At 31.0% G+C, this 18,029-nt stretch overlaps 2 protein-coding genes across 3 annotated transcripts in view; both read left to right on the plus strand.

The window, feature by feature from the left end:
• The first annotated feature begins 3,008 nt into the window (after nucleotides 1–3,008).
• On the plus strand, nucleotides 3,009–9,870 carry LOC126846377 (facilitated trehalose transporter Tret1-like). Its single transcript, XM_050585733.1, has 8 exons — nucleotides 3,009–3,352; nucleotides 4,750–4,817; nucleotides 6,081–6,231; nucleotides 6,512–6,900; nucleotides 6,973–7,117; nucleotides 7,901–8,079; nucleotides 8,183–8,448; nucleotides 9,473–9,870. Exons 2-8 carry the CDS (start codon nucleotides 4,764–4,766, stop codon nucleotides 9,687–9,689), a joined length of 1,401 nt encoding a protein of 466 aa, XP_050441690.1. The 5' UTR covers nucleotides 3,009–3,352; nucleotides 4,750–4,763; the 3' UTR covers nucleotides 9,690–9,870.
• A 4,054-nt stretch (nucleotides 9,871–13,924) lies between these two features.
• LOC126846371 (ras GTPase-activating protein raskol-like) overlaps nucleotides 13,925–18,029 on the plus strand; it is a 119,598-nt gene continuing 115,493 nt past the window's right edge. For both annotated transcript variants that reach the window (XM_050585718.1, XM_050585719.1), the window contains exon 1: nucleotides 13,925–14,237. In XM_050585718.1, coding sequence (XP_050441675.1) covers nucleotides 14,129–14,237 — 109 coding nt within the window. In that variant the 5' untranslated portion in view covers nucleotides 13,925–14,128. The remainder of the gene's footprint in view (nucleotides 14,238–18,029) is intronic.

Consider the following 18,029-nt stretch of genomic DNA (forward strand, 5'->3'; position numbering starts at 1 on the left):
TTATTTGAGAATAAAAATACTAGAAAACGGACAATAATAGTGGATTGCGAATTTAAAAGCTAATTAAATATGTGCGCTAGATAAACCAAAAGAGTTAAGTAATGACACATTTTATACCATCGCAAAAAAAAATTGCCAAAAAAAGTTGACAACAGAAATATATGAAGTGAAACGTTAAAACTTGATCACATTTTATGCTTATCATTAATTTGACTTTGAATTATTTTTCAACGATATGGTAAATTGTTAACTATTAGATTTCATACTCAGGAATCGCAGTTACATATTTTGTTAATTTGCTTACAATTACTCCCACTTTTATAATAGATATATTATGATATTAAAAGTGTAGCAAATGAACATAAATACCAGTGGAGGAATTTACACAGCAAAATTGGTCATAAAAATGCGAAGTGACCCTCACAAATTTGTTTTCTATAAAAATTTTGTAAATCAAAAATTCTAGGCCAGACTAAGATTCAGAGAAAAAAGTCCAAAATAGTATACATACAAATTAAGCCAAAGTATTATATTATTATTCCGTTAGCAGAATATTCAAAAATACACCACTGACTTTCTACCCATGAAGAAATCGATTCAGCAGCTTAGAAAATATCGTTCGCGCTGAAAAAAATAAATTAATCAATAAAAACACATCATTGTAACACCAAAACCTTCTCAGATCCGCAACGAAGACAAAACAAAAAAAAGGTAAATAATATAGGCTTTATCTAGACTTATAACGAATAATATTTTGGCGATGACGTTATTTGCTATAATATGATTTTTTTCAACTTGTCAAACCGTCTGAATTGATGATATTTGTGCGGATATAACCGTATAGTTTTGTATGCTAGGCGTGTACGTTTATATTATACCTTCGGGTAGAATGTAAACGGATAAAATATAATAAATATTAATGTTTAACTGACCGTTATTATATAACGTCGTCTCCTATTGAATATTTATGGACGAGGATTTTTCGACGGCTTTTCCATATTATCCAAGCGGTCTTATTGTTCAGGAAGGTAAAAATCATATTTTGTTTTTTTTTAAATTTATTCAATCCAATTTAAAAGTGACACCACGCGACACGTTCGTCAAGGATTTCGGCATAGGCAATTTATCTACACATTTTTAAAAATCTACTCAAAACTCCGTTTTTTTATTTTTCGAAGTAGTAGGTAAATCTACTGAAAGTAAAAGTCATTGATAATCTTGTATTTACCAGTCATCATAACCGATGTATAAAAAAAAGATCTGGCAAACTAGCTTAACAAAAAAAATTAATAAAGAAAGGAACGAAAAAACTTTAAAGATAAAAAAATCAAATGAAACAATTCCAAGCACTGATTTGTTTCTAGTTAGAGGATTAACCACACATTTGTTGGTTTTATAAGATTATTTAATTAGTTACACGCAACATTGTATAAATAATATTATTTATTTAGGTACGATACGTTTATAAAATATATTTTGTAACGAATTCAAATTAAATGTCTCAGTTGAAATAACTACAACTGTTGGTTAATTTTAGTGAAAAAAAAATTGCATTTTAATTGCCTGCCCTTACTACCTTGATTGATAAGTCTTTTGTATGAATTTTATTTATTTTATTTGAATAAAATATAATATGCACGTTGCAAGTTTTTCTGACTCGGAAGTGTATTTTCTATGCAATAGAAAAAAGAGCAAATCATAGTATTTCTATTTTTAAATTTAAATTCTAGTTCATTGCGATTATTATGTTGTGTATTTCAAAGATCATTTTTGTGTCGGTGTAATAGTTTTTTTTTTTATTATTATAATATTTCCCCCTGAAACGAATGGAATTCTACCAAACCGAAGGTTTTGAACAATACATTTTACCACTCTGTAGGTCACGTGATAGTAAATCTATTTGGACTTTTATTACAACAAAAAATACGTTTAAAATGCTGAATAAGGAAAATTAGTCTTAAGGTCAATGCGTGCGATTCGGCCAAACAAAAAATATGGTCGCATACATTTATAATCCTTAACAAAAATATCATGTTAAAATGTTTTTTTTTTAAAGAAATACAATTTTCCCGATAATCCGTTCCTTCTTTTCCCTCTCAATACTATACAAAATACAACAAATGAGAAAACAATAAAAAAAATATTGGTATCAGATTCTCCTATAATGAAATGTAATTTTCAGTTACAAATTACAAATAAAAAGAGTAATTAAACACCAATTACTGGCTAATACCTATGTTGGATTAACGTCGGTTATTGGTTCAGAGATAGACTCTAGCTGGAAATCACAAAATACAATTTCCCCTTTTTTCAAAGTGAAACATACGAAATTAATGTTTTATGGCACTCGACTAATACCAATCTTCACTTTTTGAGCAACTTTTTAACTAGCCCTAAGCTATAAGTCTTCACTGCACCCTTCCTCCCGTCCTAAATTTTAAACTCCAATAACTTTAATAGTATTGACACACAATCGACATTTTCAGCAAATTCTTACTTAGCCCCTGACTAAAAAAAAAAAAAACACATTATTGTTGTTCGATAAAAATAAAAATAATTGTTCAACATATTAGGTTGTTTTTTTAAATTGTAGTATATCATCAAAAAATAGTGTATATATGGTATATGTAATTATTTGGTTTGATTCGATAATTTTATTATGTTATTTTTCTAATTTTTTTTTTCAAAATGGTTTAAACCTCGCAATAATTGATTGTGATAATAACAACAGAGTCCACCAAACGGACCGATTACACCTGTTTACAAATCATAATAAAATATTATACAAGATAGGCGGAAAGACGATAACAACAACCGAGTTTGTATTCATTCCAATAATCTGTTTACCTATTTATTTTCATTATTTATTTATATTTTTTTTATAATAATAGTACTACTATCTGCGTTAGATATCATCCTACTTCGTCGGAACCGAGAGTAGGAGAAATCAAACGTATAATATTTCAAAAAAGTAATAAAACATTGCAATTGAAGTGTGTATTAATTAATTAGTAGCTGCATTTCAACGGTCTGAGCTGTCTGTTAATCGCTCATGAACAAATGTCAAATTTGTACAACGCGATAAAATAATTTTGTTTAATGGAAAAATATTAAGTCGAAAATTTACCTTTTCCAAAAAATTTTATTATTCTAAAGTTAACAAAACTTTTGATACCACTTTTTGTCGTTAGATCGATCAGCGTGTGAAAATTGTCAATTAATACCGATGTGTTCCGAACCAAAGAAACCTAACTGAGCAAGTGTTTTCGAAAATGTTCTAACATCGACGAGTGAGATAAAACGCAATAGAAATCGTCGAACTGATCGCATATTTTTGGAAACGGACGATCCGGTAAGTACATACATTCGTTTGCTCTTGACAAAATTAATCAAATAAAAACGCACATTTTTCCAAATAAATCTATCCTAAAAACGGTATAACAGCAAATTTAAATGCAAATAAAAAAAAATATATATATTCAAACGAAACAAAATGTTTTTTAAAAATAATATAATAAATAAATACTTTTATTGAATCGACATTTTTAAAAAAATATTTCAAGATATTTTTGAAATTTATACTTTGTCATTGTACCTACGCATTTTTTTTCATAATAAAACTAACGGTATTATTTCATACTTTTGTGTTACCTGAGTGAAGCTGACTAGGTATACCTATGTTTAACAGTGCTGTTATTTATTCGAAGTAAGAAAATATAATTTCAACATTTAGTTTGTTCTAAAAAACCTTAAAACATAAGTCAGATCAACGCCCTTACAGCCGCCGAATTCTTACATAAACTATACAACCATACCTAATGTAACTCCTCAAACCGGGAGAGGTTTCAACGCTCAAGTCACTTCCCTAATTACGCCACTGACTAATATATATTTCTATATATATATTTTTTTACGTTTGTTTTGACAAAACAATAGCAATGCTTTGTCAAGGACATGTTCCTCTGACAAACCTTAAAAGGGTTGTTGAAATATATAAAAACTATATTTACTAAATATACCTTCATAATATTCGGCTCGGAAAACTTACAATTTATTACCGGTTAGGTAAATTAGGTTATTCGGGTTAATTTATATTAATTTAAGATGTTATCTATCGTTTTTAACGACCATAATTTGTCTATGAGTAAGATCCATTTTGGAGTTAAAAAACACTTGTGACAAAACTGTCAGACTTGGTGTGATCCATTTTCAGTTCTATAAAAAGATAATAATTTTTTGGTTCTGTACATAACCGATTTTCAAAAATTTAATTTATTATCTATCAAATTTATGAAAAATCCCATTCCAGCACAACTTCGTAAAACAGTCAAAAAATCGTCAAGCTTTTTGGTGTAAAACTAAAAAACCTCTTCCAATGCCATTAATTTAAAGCCAAACTTTGACATATTAAAATTTCAGTCAAAATTTGTCAGTACAAAAATTGCCGCCAAGGACTTTCTTGGATTATAAAGGACGTATTTATTGGTCTGGTAATAATATTATCTTGTAAAATTTAGTCAATACAAATATTTACAGTTAGTTTATATCGCAACTTCTATGTTACGTAGCATACTAATAATAATAATAATAATTCTGTTTTTGTGTATTTTAAAAATCCCATTCGACATAGGTACATAATACACGTGACACTTATATACACAAAACAATATAATCCTTAAAAATAATAATAATAAGTCATCTTGTTTATTGATTTTGTTAATTTTACTGAGTATTTTGCATTCTTTACAGCCAAGAGAAAAGTCATGAATCATGACGGAATGGAAAACGCCAATAACGTCAGATCCACATTTGCACAAGTAAGATAATACAATGTATGTTAATGCGGCAATGTTCTAATTATAATAATATTGTTGTAAAAAAACTCCGTTTTATCTTATCGGAGGGTCATCACTTAACACGAGTACCTGGACTGACAAAGTAAATCTTACCAGCCATTATAGGTTTAAAATTAGACAAAAAATAATTGTTACAGTTACACAAATTATTGTTAATTAATGACTATTAAAGATAACCGTATTCTGGGGTTTATACATTTTTACGCATAATATAATATAAAATCCTTTTCAAATCGTACTAAGGCCGTTGCAAGTGGCAAGATTAGACAGTGTTGTGTTTTATTGAAATAATTATTAAACACTTAAAATCGAATAGATTTATAATTATTACTGCGGAATACGTCTTACAATCTTGTTACCGATTAAATCTCAAAGTGAATTACTAAAAACTAAGGGGACCTAAGTAACCTGACCTAAATAGGGCTTTTCGAGAAAAATGGTTATTTAAGTACTGAAATTTTACAAAAGCAAAATGAATTTTTTTGAACACGTATTAAACTATCCTCTTTAAAGGTCAAAAACCAAAAAAGGTCATCACCGAAACGTTTTGTTTTTCATTTACCCAATAAATCTATAAGCCAAATTTCCAACAAATTCAAAACTTGACAGGGGAGTAAGGTACCAATGTTGAGACAACCAGGAAATGTGATTCCCATTAGCCATAACCTAGGAACAAGCTAGGGATGTGAAGAAGTGGCTATTAATTGATTTCTTTTACCTCTGTGAAGCATATTAATGATACATTTTGTTGATCTGAATATAAATCAATGGATAATTTTTGAGACATGCTAAAAAATATGATAATAACTCCATGATTTGTCATTGAAACAATATCCCACATATGAATGTCTAGGAACTTACCACGCTCAAAGTGCGTACAGCAAACGTTAAGGATCTTGAACAAAATGTTGGACATTACTTATGACCGTTATTGTAAAACATACTCTAGAGTCTAGGCTCAATTTATTTTAGCTTTATGAGCCATTTAAGATAAGTTACCAAAACTAAGATATTTCTTGTCTACTCCTATTATGGGAGAGCAACTTTTGTCCAATCCACATATCGGTCTTGCGCAATTTCCAGTAATTTTTTTATGACATCATATCCATCCATCTTCGTCGTGCTCGTCCTCTAGGTCTTCCACTCAAAACTACGTCTCCAGCAAGCTTTCTTCTGCATGCCACACAACATATTATTTGTAAATTAAAACGTTTTGCATTGCAGTGCTTCGCTATATCCGGAGCATGTTTTGTGCAAGCCGGATTTGGCGCCGAATGGATATCACCCACCATAATTATTGGCGCTCTAATAAACAGCACGAAGCACGTCCAGCAGGAATCGATGGTCATCACTAGCGATCAAGCGTCGTGGCTAGGTTTGTAAAGCCAATATTACACCATTTAATCGGATGATCACTTTGGGTGAATCTTCTGAAATTAACCAAAGTTAAACGTGACTCAACTTTGTAAATCGTTTACTCTGGATGATTTTGATGTTAACACAGTTCATTTTTAATGAATTCATCCAAAATGATCATCCAGAGTGAACCGTGTAGTAACTCCGGCTTAATAGTTTTTTTTATGAAGTTGATGATCGATGATTACGGATCACCTAGTAATCACCTATTTATCTTTTGGAATGTGTGGTATCCGCAGGTAGTCTATTGTACTTGAGCACACCTCTGGGAAGCATGATGTCGTCGGTGACGCTGACTCGGTTGGGACACAAAAAATGCATGATTCTTACAAATATACCTTTCATTATTGCGTTGTTGATGTTTTATTATTCAAAAAACATCGAGACCTTGTACGCTTGTTCGGTGTTAATGGGACTAAGCATGGGATACGCCGGTGGTCCTTGTACGGCTTACATAACCGAGGTGTGCGAGCCTAAGCTAAGAGGTGCGCTGACGTCGGTGCAAAATGTTTTCTTCTACTTCGGTTCGCTGTTCCCCAGCACGCTGTATGCTTACACCAAAGACTGGCGACTGACGATGATCATAACGTCAATAATTCCGATCATAACCATAGCGATCCTCTTGATGGTAATTATTAAACGCTTGGTATTCTACTTTAAGTGTACTATAGTTAGATGTCGTTTGCAACGTTTGATTTAGACGCCAGACTCTCCTATATGGCTGTTGACCAGAGACAAGTCGGAAAAAGCTCACCACATGCTTAGCAAATTACGCGGTTGGGTGCCAAACGAGAAGTGCGTCAACGAATTTCATGAAATGGTCGTTTACACAACAGTGGAAACCAGTGAGTATTACTCGTACGGAGAGGATGTGATAAAGATAAGTTTAAATGGGATGGTCATGAGGAGAATTCCTGGAGAATCAGTTGATCATAAGACTCACTGATGATCCAAGTCCTTCAATAAAACGATTTTTTTCTTGTAGATTTTCCATTTAATAATGACAACTAGTAATTATGCTGTAGGATACCGAACTAAAGATAAATTTCCTCATATGCAACGCCAGTTCGTAATCTTATAACTATTATGCCTAGAGTGATAAGGATCTCTAAGTCCTCTGGCAAGTCCGCCTCTGACATAACATTAAACAAGGAAATCCAACAACGCCAACATATAACTTGCCTGAAGTTCACAACCAAGTTTGCAAAAAGTAGCTTCATTCAATTCGCCCGACTACTTTACTATAGCAGTTAGCACACTAGTATATTATCCATAAAATCAGATGTGTTCTTGATGCTTAGGAAGTTAACACCAATCAAAACCTTTTAAACTCTCACAACATTTAGGTTTGCGAAAATTCTTACTCGGAAGCTTTTAAGTGGGGTTGCCGACACTTTTTGGACACTTGAGGAGTTAAAAAGCATTTAAACTTGCTTAGATAAACTTTTATGGCCATCTCCAAAAACATTACTTTTTCTTGAAATATTTAAAAAATACCTTGTTGTCATTCCTTTAAATTTTTAACGTAGTAACGCGCAAAATATGTCCTACCTAAAAAATGTATGTAAAAAATACTAACTATGAAAGAATTTTTTTTTGTTTTGTTTTATAAAACGTAAACAACCCAGGCGACAAGATGAAACCGACTAGTATTTGGAAGTTACTACTACAGCCAAACGTGCTCAGGCCTTTTCGCCTGCTAATATTTTATTTTTTATTTACCAACATACTTTCTGGAGCGCAATACACGCCGTATCTGGTGGAAGTGTTCACCAAATTCGGCGTTCAGAACGTGGAATGGACCATAGTAAGTTTACAATAATATTACCTTCGGTCAAACGTTTATTGTACAGTGTATCGTTTACACCTACTCGTGTGCCGCATTACCTAAAAGTATTCACTTCACACAGACCATTTACGTGGCGTTGTCCACAACCGGTGGTATACTGACGATTTTCGCCGTGAACAGATGCGGAAAGCGGATGATGACCTTGTCTACGTTGTTGGTGGGCTCGGTCTGTTACACAGCTATTGGGTTCATCGGTACGTCCAACCCCACGTTGGAACCGGCCAAGTCCTGGACCATTCTAGTACTGTTCCTAGTCACCATTTTCGTATCGTCATTCGGTATGAGTCCGTTAGCTTGGGTGATTCTCGGTGAAATATTTCCCATTCAGTAAGTATCGTCGTACAACGATATGTGTCTTGCAACACTTTTTATAGTAAGATTGTTTTTCTTATTCCTTTTCTTCCAGTTTGTTTTCCGCTCAGCGAACATGAACAATCATGTTGGCAATCGACTCCTACCTGTCAACAGCATCCCTGGTTCCGTTGTGTTACCTTGTGTTTCGGATTGTCCATCCAAGTTGTCCTATGTCTTCCTTTGTTAAACAACGTTGATCACAAACATTTACAATTATATCTAGAAGAATTTGCGACGCTTCTTGACTATATTGTACAATTTAATTGATATGTATATTGAACGGTATCATCAGCCTAGCAAATGTTATTATTATGATAGACTCCATTTATTTTAAGGGAAACGGAAAGTGACAACATTTATACAAATAAAGTTTAAAACGAGAACCCTTTCTGAAGTGTCAACCGAATCGATTTAAAAAAAAAATGTTTTTTGTTATTAAGTTCAATACTTTCTCTGCATTGAAGACTTTTATTTTAGTTTTCAAAATTTTACTATAAACATTTATATTTATCATTTGTCATTTTTTTTCTAAAAATCTAACTATTTTCCTAATAGTTAAATAAAAAATCAGCCTTTAGCCCTCATAGAAAAAATAGTAAGCTTCTCATAAAAAAATTAAAATTAAATCCGTCCAATAGATTCGCCGGAAAGAACTTCTACGAAAGTCATTTTTATTGAACTTTGGCCATAACTCGGAGTAAAATAACTTTTAAAGTTTTCTAACCAGAAAACCTTAATACTTTTCTCCTAAAAATTAGTCGGTATGTTCAAAATCACTACAAGATGAATTTTTGTCAAATATTGCCTATTCTCTGCCCCTTAATACATATCTCTTTCCGTTCATTTTAATGTCATCATCTACGCTTTGATAAAATGCATCTTGACTCCTTGTCGTACTCCTCTCTGTGTTTTTATTTATTTTTAGTAATATTGGACAGGGGGATTTTTAAATATTTGCTCTGTTGTACATCTGATAAATGTATTTTTTTTTTAACAGAACTAGAAATATAACTTGCAGCATCTGTTCTTCTCTTTCGTACATCATTTCGTTCGTTTTAATCAAATTTTATCCAGATTTAGAGGACCTGGTTGGTTTTTACAACGGGTTCCTCGTTTTTGGAACTATGGGCCTGTTCGGTTGTGTGTATTTCTATTTGTATTTACCAGAAACCGAAAACAAAACTCTACAAGAAATCGAAGAATGCTTTAAGTAAAGAACGAATGGAAATTGCAAAAACAATAATCTTTTACGACAACACCTAGTCATATTATATAGCTATCGTTATTTTTTTTTTTTTACTATTAATTTATTCGAGTTTTGTACAATTTATAAACTAATATAATATACAAAATATATGTAAGTATTTTTTCGAAAATATACCAACATTGTCTTTACTCTTTAGAATTGTTTCTATAAAATATTTTACGTTTAAGAATATTTTATTTTTAATCAGCTACACGATTTGAGGACCGGATTTGTGGAATGCACACAAAACACTTAGAAGTAAGTATAATGTATATCGATCAACATTAACGGCCCCTTCGAGACGTCCATACAATTTAAGGCGGTCATTCAATAGTCTTACATTCTATTTTTTATTGCATTCAAAGTTTACCCGGAGGATACTTGTCCTCGCTTCCTGTGTTATCATTAATTATTGTATCACTTGTCTATAGGCACTGTTTTTTTTTCATGTAAATATTTAAACATGTATTTTTATTAGGCGTATGCATAACTCTGAATGAGAGCAAGATAAATGTCTAGGTGATCAGATCACTGGAAAAAAAAATGAACTTTTTGATCAGCCAAGACAATGAAAATGTTTTAAAAAAAATCAGATCAAATCAAATAAATCAAAATACAGATACTTTCATACAATATGACTAATCAATTTTAATAATTAAATTTTTTAAGCGATAGTCAGAAAACTAAATAAAACCAATAAAAAACCCTCATTACTGTTGCAATTTTGCGAAAATTGCCTATAGTTTACTCCTTTAAATGGATGGTTAGAGTCCTCTCAAACGAAATGGTGTACCTAAAATCATGTTGACAATCATTATTTTATTTCAACCCAATAACTTAAAGTAAATTTTTTTAGCGTTCATTTAGGCGACAAAAAAAAGGAAATTGTATAATAGCTTCCTATTTTCTCTTGTTATTAGATAATATCATAATGGACTATATTGATACACCTAAACTGCCTCCCGTCTTATCTAAAAAAAAAAAAAATAATTATAAGGATTACTTGAATTTCCTATGAAATTTAAAACATATTATGCCCCATTCGATTTGCTTAGTTATAAGTTATAATTCAACGCTAACTGGTGCCAAACTGATGAGAATAGTCATAAACGAATATTGTCTTTCAACCTAACTTGACTTATCGCGTGCTAGATGATATAATATAATACTAGTCATCGTAAGCACCCATACAAAATGTAAAATCAAAATTAAAACTGAGTGTTAAAATACTAAAATGTGAGATGAACAAGAATATAATTGTATACATTACACCTATACATACACGATGAGTTTCTAGTTTCTACTACACATGTTAATTAGTAATTACTAACTATTCTAGGGCAGAATATAGGCTATATTTAGTAAAAAAAATAATAATGTTTTCACTAAATCTTGATTGTGTCAAATGGTTTTTAAGTTTAACCAGTATTAGCTTTAGGGTATTTTTTTTTAAGCGAAATAAACAACAGAATACAGATAAATTATATTTTTCAGTTGATCGGAGTACATTGTTTGTTGTCAAAATAATTAAATAATCTTTAAATAAACTGCGTTTTTTCAAATAAAAATAATTAACTAAGTATAATTTTAAAATCGTGCCACGGTCGTACGTACTATGTGTGATGTAAATGTTATGAAGAATTGAAATGTTTTTTTTTCTTCAAAACTTAAACCTTAAGAGTTGGTATTCTTAGAAACGTACTCTTAGAAGTAGAAACATATATATTTTGTAAATAAGAAGCGTCTGAACGCGTTATAAAAGTTGAATAAAAAATAAAAAAATAAATCCATACCTGTTTGCCGTGTTAATATGTGTGTTTACAATTTTCCAATTAAAAAGACAATCCTGCTTCCCATTAACTTGAAAGTTTTCCACAATTATTCTAGTTCCAAAACCAATCAAACCCAATCTAATCAAACCTTCTGATTTAATCACATCCTTCAGAACTAAAGTACGCTATTACGTTTTTTTGCAAAAATATTATAGAAACTAATATTAAAACGTTTTTATCTAATATCAATATTCTACCCGACTACCAATTCGGGTTTCGAGCATCTCACTCTACTGAAGGTACACTGTAAACTCATAGATTATTAGATCATAGATATGGGAAAAAAATCTAATAGCCCATTAGACTAAAGTGCACGAATAGGCGAATCACCAGTGTAAACGTTTACATGATCAACTACAATGCCCTAATTCTAATCTCTCTTAAAAAAGGTCATGATTAAAAAATATGGTAAATAACATTTATAACAATAAGTAACTGCGATTAATCGTATAATTTTCGAACAAGGAGTGATTTTTAAAAAAAAAAAAAAAATGGTTTTTTTTTTAGTATTGGTAAAACGAATAAACAGATCCATCGTGGTGGCTCCGAGCGGAGGGGGGGGAGGATTCATTGGTTTTTATTTTTCACACCTTTCCCGATTTCGATTTAAGCATATTTATAGATCTCGACCCGAATAGCAATGCAGGCCACGGCGGAGGTCTACATTTTTAAACACTCAGGAAACCAAAGTCTGGCCCACGTCCAGCGTACATACCGTTTATTATTTATTGCTATCGCCATTGATTTTAAAGAGTATAATATTTTTTGTACTTAGCAACCTCAACACTATCAATGATTAACGCGTATCGTGTAGGCGATTTTCAATAAAACTTAACGTTAAGCTAAAATGTGTAAACACGACAAAGCGGTAGGTTTGTGTCTATTTTTCAAATAATGTAACGCGTACAGAGGAGGCCCTATTTTTGTTCAAAAACATATGTTTCAACTTCTAACAGTACGTTTCTGAGAATACTCTAAGATTGTGGTTTTAAAAAGAAACATTTGAATTCTTCATAACATTTACACAACACGATTGTGACACAATTTTTAACTTATTTTTAATATAACAATATTAATAATAGAGTTTAATATTTTTAATATAATAATATTAATAATATAGTTTAATATTAGTAATATTAAAAATTATAATTACAAAATTCACTTTAATCGATGCACTAAGCAAGTATTGCAAAATCTACATCAGCTGTTTTCAAAGTACGGTTAAAATTAGAATGAGCTGTTTCCGACCAAAAATATGCAAGTGTCCCTTGAGTACAAGATTCACTTTTTTTTTTGTCAACGTTGTTATTAATCTTGTCAGCACCTCCGAAATTGCTAAATTAAAAACAACTTTATTATGTACGTTAAAAAAATATACTCTTTAGCTCATACGGATTAAGCTGAAGAATCAGTTAAAACAATCATAATTTAGCAAGAATTTAGTTTTTTTTTCTGTTAAGTACTTATTATCACCCGTTCTGTTAACAGTGAATCGACAATCAACAGGTCTATCGTCTATGAAATTATTCATTATGTTTTGGTGAATTCCCAATCAACCCTAATCGTATCCACTTAATACTTAAACAACAATTTTAAACACATTTTCGCCTTAGCCATGTTTTTATCGATTTTATTATTTCTACCATCATGAATGTGATTTTATCACATTCGGTTATAATAATTCCTGAAGATCCGTGATCTCCTCCCACCCCAGTCCACAATATGCCTCGAACCCACTTTGCTGGGTTTTTTTATACTTAAAAATTGATAGGAATATTTTTGGTCGTGTACATCTGTTCGTCTTCGTAAAGTGCTTAAGGAAAATTGTTGATAATTTCAAGACAAAACGTATCTCCTAGTCTAATGGCGGCCAAACAATACTATCAATATATTTTTTTTAATGTCAAATACCTAAGAAATATTGTATTGAATAAATAAAAAAAAAATATCGATTTTAAAATATTAAAAAGGAGAGTGTAGAGAGACGAAACTTTACATGAGTTACCCCCCCCCCCTCATTAAATTGCGGCTACGATCACAGCTGATATTTGTCCGTTACGGCACGGGTGTCTGGTTGTCCGGATGTACAACAACAGCCGTCGGCCAGCCGGACCTACATACGTAGAGGCGGGAGGGTGGCACGAGCGGACGCCGGATATTACTCGGACGGGAAACGGAATAATAAAAAACGGCACGGCGCGGCGCGGTTTTGAATTTTTTTCCTAACGGTCGCCGTGCCGTCGAAGGCGGGAGAGGCCGCAATGCACGGCCGCCGCCGCCGCATGGGACGCGACAAAGTGCAAGGTGCGTCGTCGCGGCCGCCCTACCGCCTCGCGCGCCCAGTGGCCTTCCAGGCAAGCCAGTTCACGCGTTACCGGCGTCCGCGCGTCACGTTCATCGCAAGCCCGTCACCGGTCGTGTGCCGTCGCCGTTTAAAATTTTATTCGATCACGTTTCTAATAGGTTTTTTGAATAGAATAAAATTATCGTTTTTTCGTTTACTTATTTACTTACTTACTTACTTACTTGTTTGTCGGGTGTTATGTGCGTTCGGGTGCGTCCGTGATCGGCCAAGATGAACGACAACAGCAACAAAATGCCGACAGCCGCCGTCGGCAGCTGTAGGAGACGTCGGAACAAGCTGGTGTATCCGTGCCGGGTCGAAGGATGGCTGAACGTTTACGGTAAGCAAACAGATTAGTAACAATAAAAGGCCATCTAGAAATACTATTGAGGTACAACTGAAAGTTTGACTTTTGAAACATTTTTACTTCCTACACAATATTATGTAAAAAAAAATCTAAAAAATCTAAAGATCTTCGGTACCTCGGAAACGTGGGCACGGTCGTCGACGGACGGCCTAGCATTGTAATAATAGCGCAACTGTACAAATCCGGCGTTATTATTACTTATGTTAATGCGGCTGTCGGCGACCCGTGTATAATGTGTATGTTGTACCTACTATAATATTATTACGGGTAAATGGCCGACTTAAGTAATAATAATAATTGCGATAGGAAATCCGAAAAAAATAGCCCTAGGCAATCGATTAAAGTTATGTTATTTTACAGTTACACCGGCGAATCCTCCTTCCCCCCCCCTTCGTTTGAACTCCGCTAAAGTCAACGGCAATCACTATAATACAAATAATGTTATATTAATAATAATAATGTATGTATATTTAAGTATTATGATTTATGTATTAATTGAAAAAAAATCTATAATTAATAATATAAAAAAAATTCGAAATTAGACAACAGACATTACGTTGCTGTTTCAACGTTACAGTAATATCAAATAGCTATTAAAAAACAGTATTTGAATATTTGTACTAGGAAAAGGTGGTCCATTTTTTTAAAAGTATTTAAAATTAGATGATGAACCTTTTATTAAGTCTTTTTTTGAACTAAATATAATTTTATTTGATTGGCATAATAATAGTATTATCCTGTTCAGCAGTCAACATTGTGTACACATTCCTTTTATTTAGTATAAAAGTCTGCCAAACCAAAATTGTTTTCAAATTTGTTTATGTACTTTTTTATTACAAGGGTTCAATACAACTTTTTTTAAATTTATTATTTTTTTAGTGTTTGCTATACTAAAATTTAACAAAAGTATAGATAAAAATTAAAAACAACATTTATTAAACAACTTTTTGTCATTTAAACAAAAATAACCGATTTTAGAAAAATAAATAAAAAATAAAGTCTATGGCTCTATATTATGTTTAGAACAATGGATTTACTTTACTCATTCCTGTAGTAAATGATGAACTCACGAACATACTATTACTAAAAAAAAATGTAGATAAAAGTAGACTTGTTCCATTTTTGCAGTGATTCATATTATATTTTTTATTGTTTTCACTTTTTATCAACTGTACTAATGATATATTTTTATTTCATATTTTATAACTTGTTAAAAGTTGAACGTATTTTTATAATATATAATTGTTTAAATGATTATTTAATTAACCTGGTAAACATTAAAATCATCTCTCTCGTATTGAATATGGAAAATTCTAGGTTTTTATAATATGTTTTTTAATATAGGTACGTAAACCTGACGTAAGGTATTTCTTAAAAAATTGTATTATGACCGACTGTCCAGAAATAGTGGTTTGGCGCGATTTCTGGGACACTTGGCAGTTCACAATTCACATTTGCGTTAAAATTGTAATTACATAATTGTAACAGACGATAAGAGATGATATAATATAATATAATATTAATAATAATATATAATTTATTCAAATTTAATATAATATATGAATATATTATGTATAATATATTCATCTGGTGTTGCTGTAATTGGTATACCCCGTTTCATAAGACCTGGACATTATTTAATTAATTTTTTTAAATCAAAATAAATTAAAATTAAAACTCAAATAATCAATACATTTTAATTTTAATTTTAAATACGTTTTTCCTGGACAATTTCAAATAACCAAAAAATTAAAATGAAATTATCATTTTTGTCTAAATAATTTTTTAGACAAAAATTAAAACAATAGTTCAAATAACAAATGTACTGGTTTATCGTATGACATTACATTATACTTAGTAGAGTGATTTCACAATTAGAGTTACACAAGTATTGGGTTTGACACGTTAAACGTATGTTCTCACCTTATGGTGAAGTTGGTACTGACTACCATCGTACCTCTATTATTTAAATAATAGTGTAAATCATATAATACAATATATTTTTATTCAAAATAACAGGTTATTTGAAAAAGTCTAAAATACATGTATAAAATATATTTTTTTAGTAATAAAAGATAAATTCTAAAGTCTTAAATTATTATTATCTAAATTTATTATTTTCGGTTGCAAGAAATCTAATACTTTTTTTTTGTTTTCAATATCCTGTTTCTTTATATGTTTTTGGTTTCATTTTTTTTGTAGTTTTTTCCGTATGATAAAAAGAAAAGTTTTCCAGATAGGTTCTTATTTGAAAACTTTACTACGCTGCAGAGTTTTATAAAATAACTGTATGATTTATAATAATAAAAAGTAGCTCAATTTTTTTTCATCATAAATATAATATAATGTATTTAATTTTACAGTCTGTCATTGATAGTTTTTGTATTACCAAAAAATGAACAAAAATGTAAAAATTATTTTAAGGATTTCAAGTAAATTCACATGAGGGCTTTAAAAAAACTTAAAAGTTAACACCTTTACTACCGATTGTTAGAAGTCCTTGGTAGAGTCGAACACGATAAAAATTAAAATTAAATAAAGACACGGGTCAAAATTGTAGTATGTATATTAATTATTGTTGTTATATATATATATATATATATTATAATTTGTTCACTATATAATAATATAATCGTATGTGTACCTATGTGTACCTCATACAACAATCAAGTAAGCAATTATTACTACTGGTGCAATGTTTAACTTGTTGGCTGTAAATTATAGTTTATTGTGTTTGATGTTTCATAATAATATGATTGGAATTTTTTAAAGGTCTTCTGTTCCCGGGAATCGGAATAGGAAAAAATATACGATAACGTTTTCTTTACACCGTTTATCAGCGCATTTTATTTTATTATTGTTGTTATTATACTAGTATTATATTATTGCAGCCTACAGGTAGAAAATGTATCTTCGACACGGTGTTGTTGATGATTTTTGTTTATATTCTTTCATATATTTGTACAAATTATTTATAAAAATGTTCTTTAAAGCCAGTAAAATATATAACAATGGGTGAGAATATATGTGCAATTTCGCCCGTTATAACGAAACGCAACAACGTGGTTTAATATAACTTTGACGGATAAATACCCAATTTGAAAATTACCAGACTAATATTGAATTTTTAGATAACATTTTGTAAACCAGTAATCAGATCAAAAAAAGTATACAGACGTTTTATCACTAATCGTGGACGGCGCCATGTTGTGTAATTTTAGCGTTATCACACGGCCGTTAACGATAAAAAAATGTAATTTTGTTTGTTTTTTTCTCCATATTGGCACAAGACTAATGCCAATAAAATCGATTAAGTAGGTCGTTAAACAAAAATAAGTTGTTTATTTAAAATAAAAAACCTTTTCAATCCGTTGATACTATTATTGCTTGTACAGAATTTAATCGATGATAACGGAAGAAGAACTTCAAGAGAAATCGTGACACTCGTTGAAATTGTACACGTTTCCCCTATCGAAATGAATTTTATTCCTCTTCAGTCACATAGACGATTAAATACCCTGTTGTATGTACAAACTTCTGATTGTTCAGTTTAAAATAGAGTTAGTATAATTGGTTATTTGAAATAAAATTTCAATTTCACACATCCTAAATAAGTCAGCTCAAGTCGGGGAAGGGGCAAAAATCTTAAGTTTTTTTTTATATATATTTTTTTTTTTTTTATTTAAATATGGCTACGACTACTAGGTCATTAGCCTTTTTTATATTTATTTAGTATTTAAATGCAATTTTAAATGTATTTTAATA

The sequence above is a fragment of the Adelges cooleyi genome, unplaced genomic scaffold (genome assembly GCF_023614345.1).
Source record: "Adelges cooleyi isolate 19-005CV unplaced genomic scaffold, UGA_ACOO_1.1 ACOO_flye_CR_arks_rails_tigmint_CR_PRNA_9, whole genome shotgun sequence".
In the NCBI taxonomy this organism is placed as follows: domain Eukaryota; kingdom Metazoa; phylum Arthropoda; class Insecta; order Hemiptera; family Adelgidae; genus Adelges; species Adelges cooleyi.

Coding starts and splice junctions, on each gene's coding strand:
- LOC126846377 (XM_050585733.1), top strand. CDS start 4,764: ATGAATCATGACGGAATGGAAAACGCCAATAACGTCAGATCCACATTT. Junction 4,818..6,080: donor TCAGATCCACATTTGCACAA/GTAAGATAATAC, acceptor TTTGCATTGCAG/TGCTTCGCTATATCCGGAGC. Junction 7,118..7,900: donor TTACACAACAGTGGAAACCA/GTGAGTATTACT, acceptor TAAACAACCCAG/GCGACAAGATGAAACCGACT.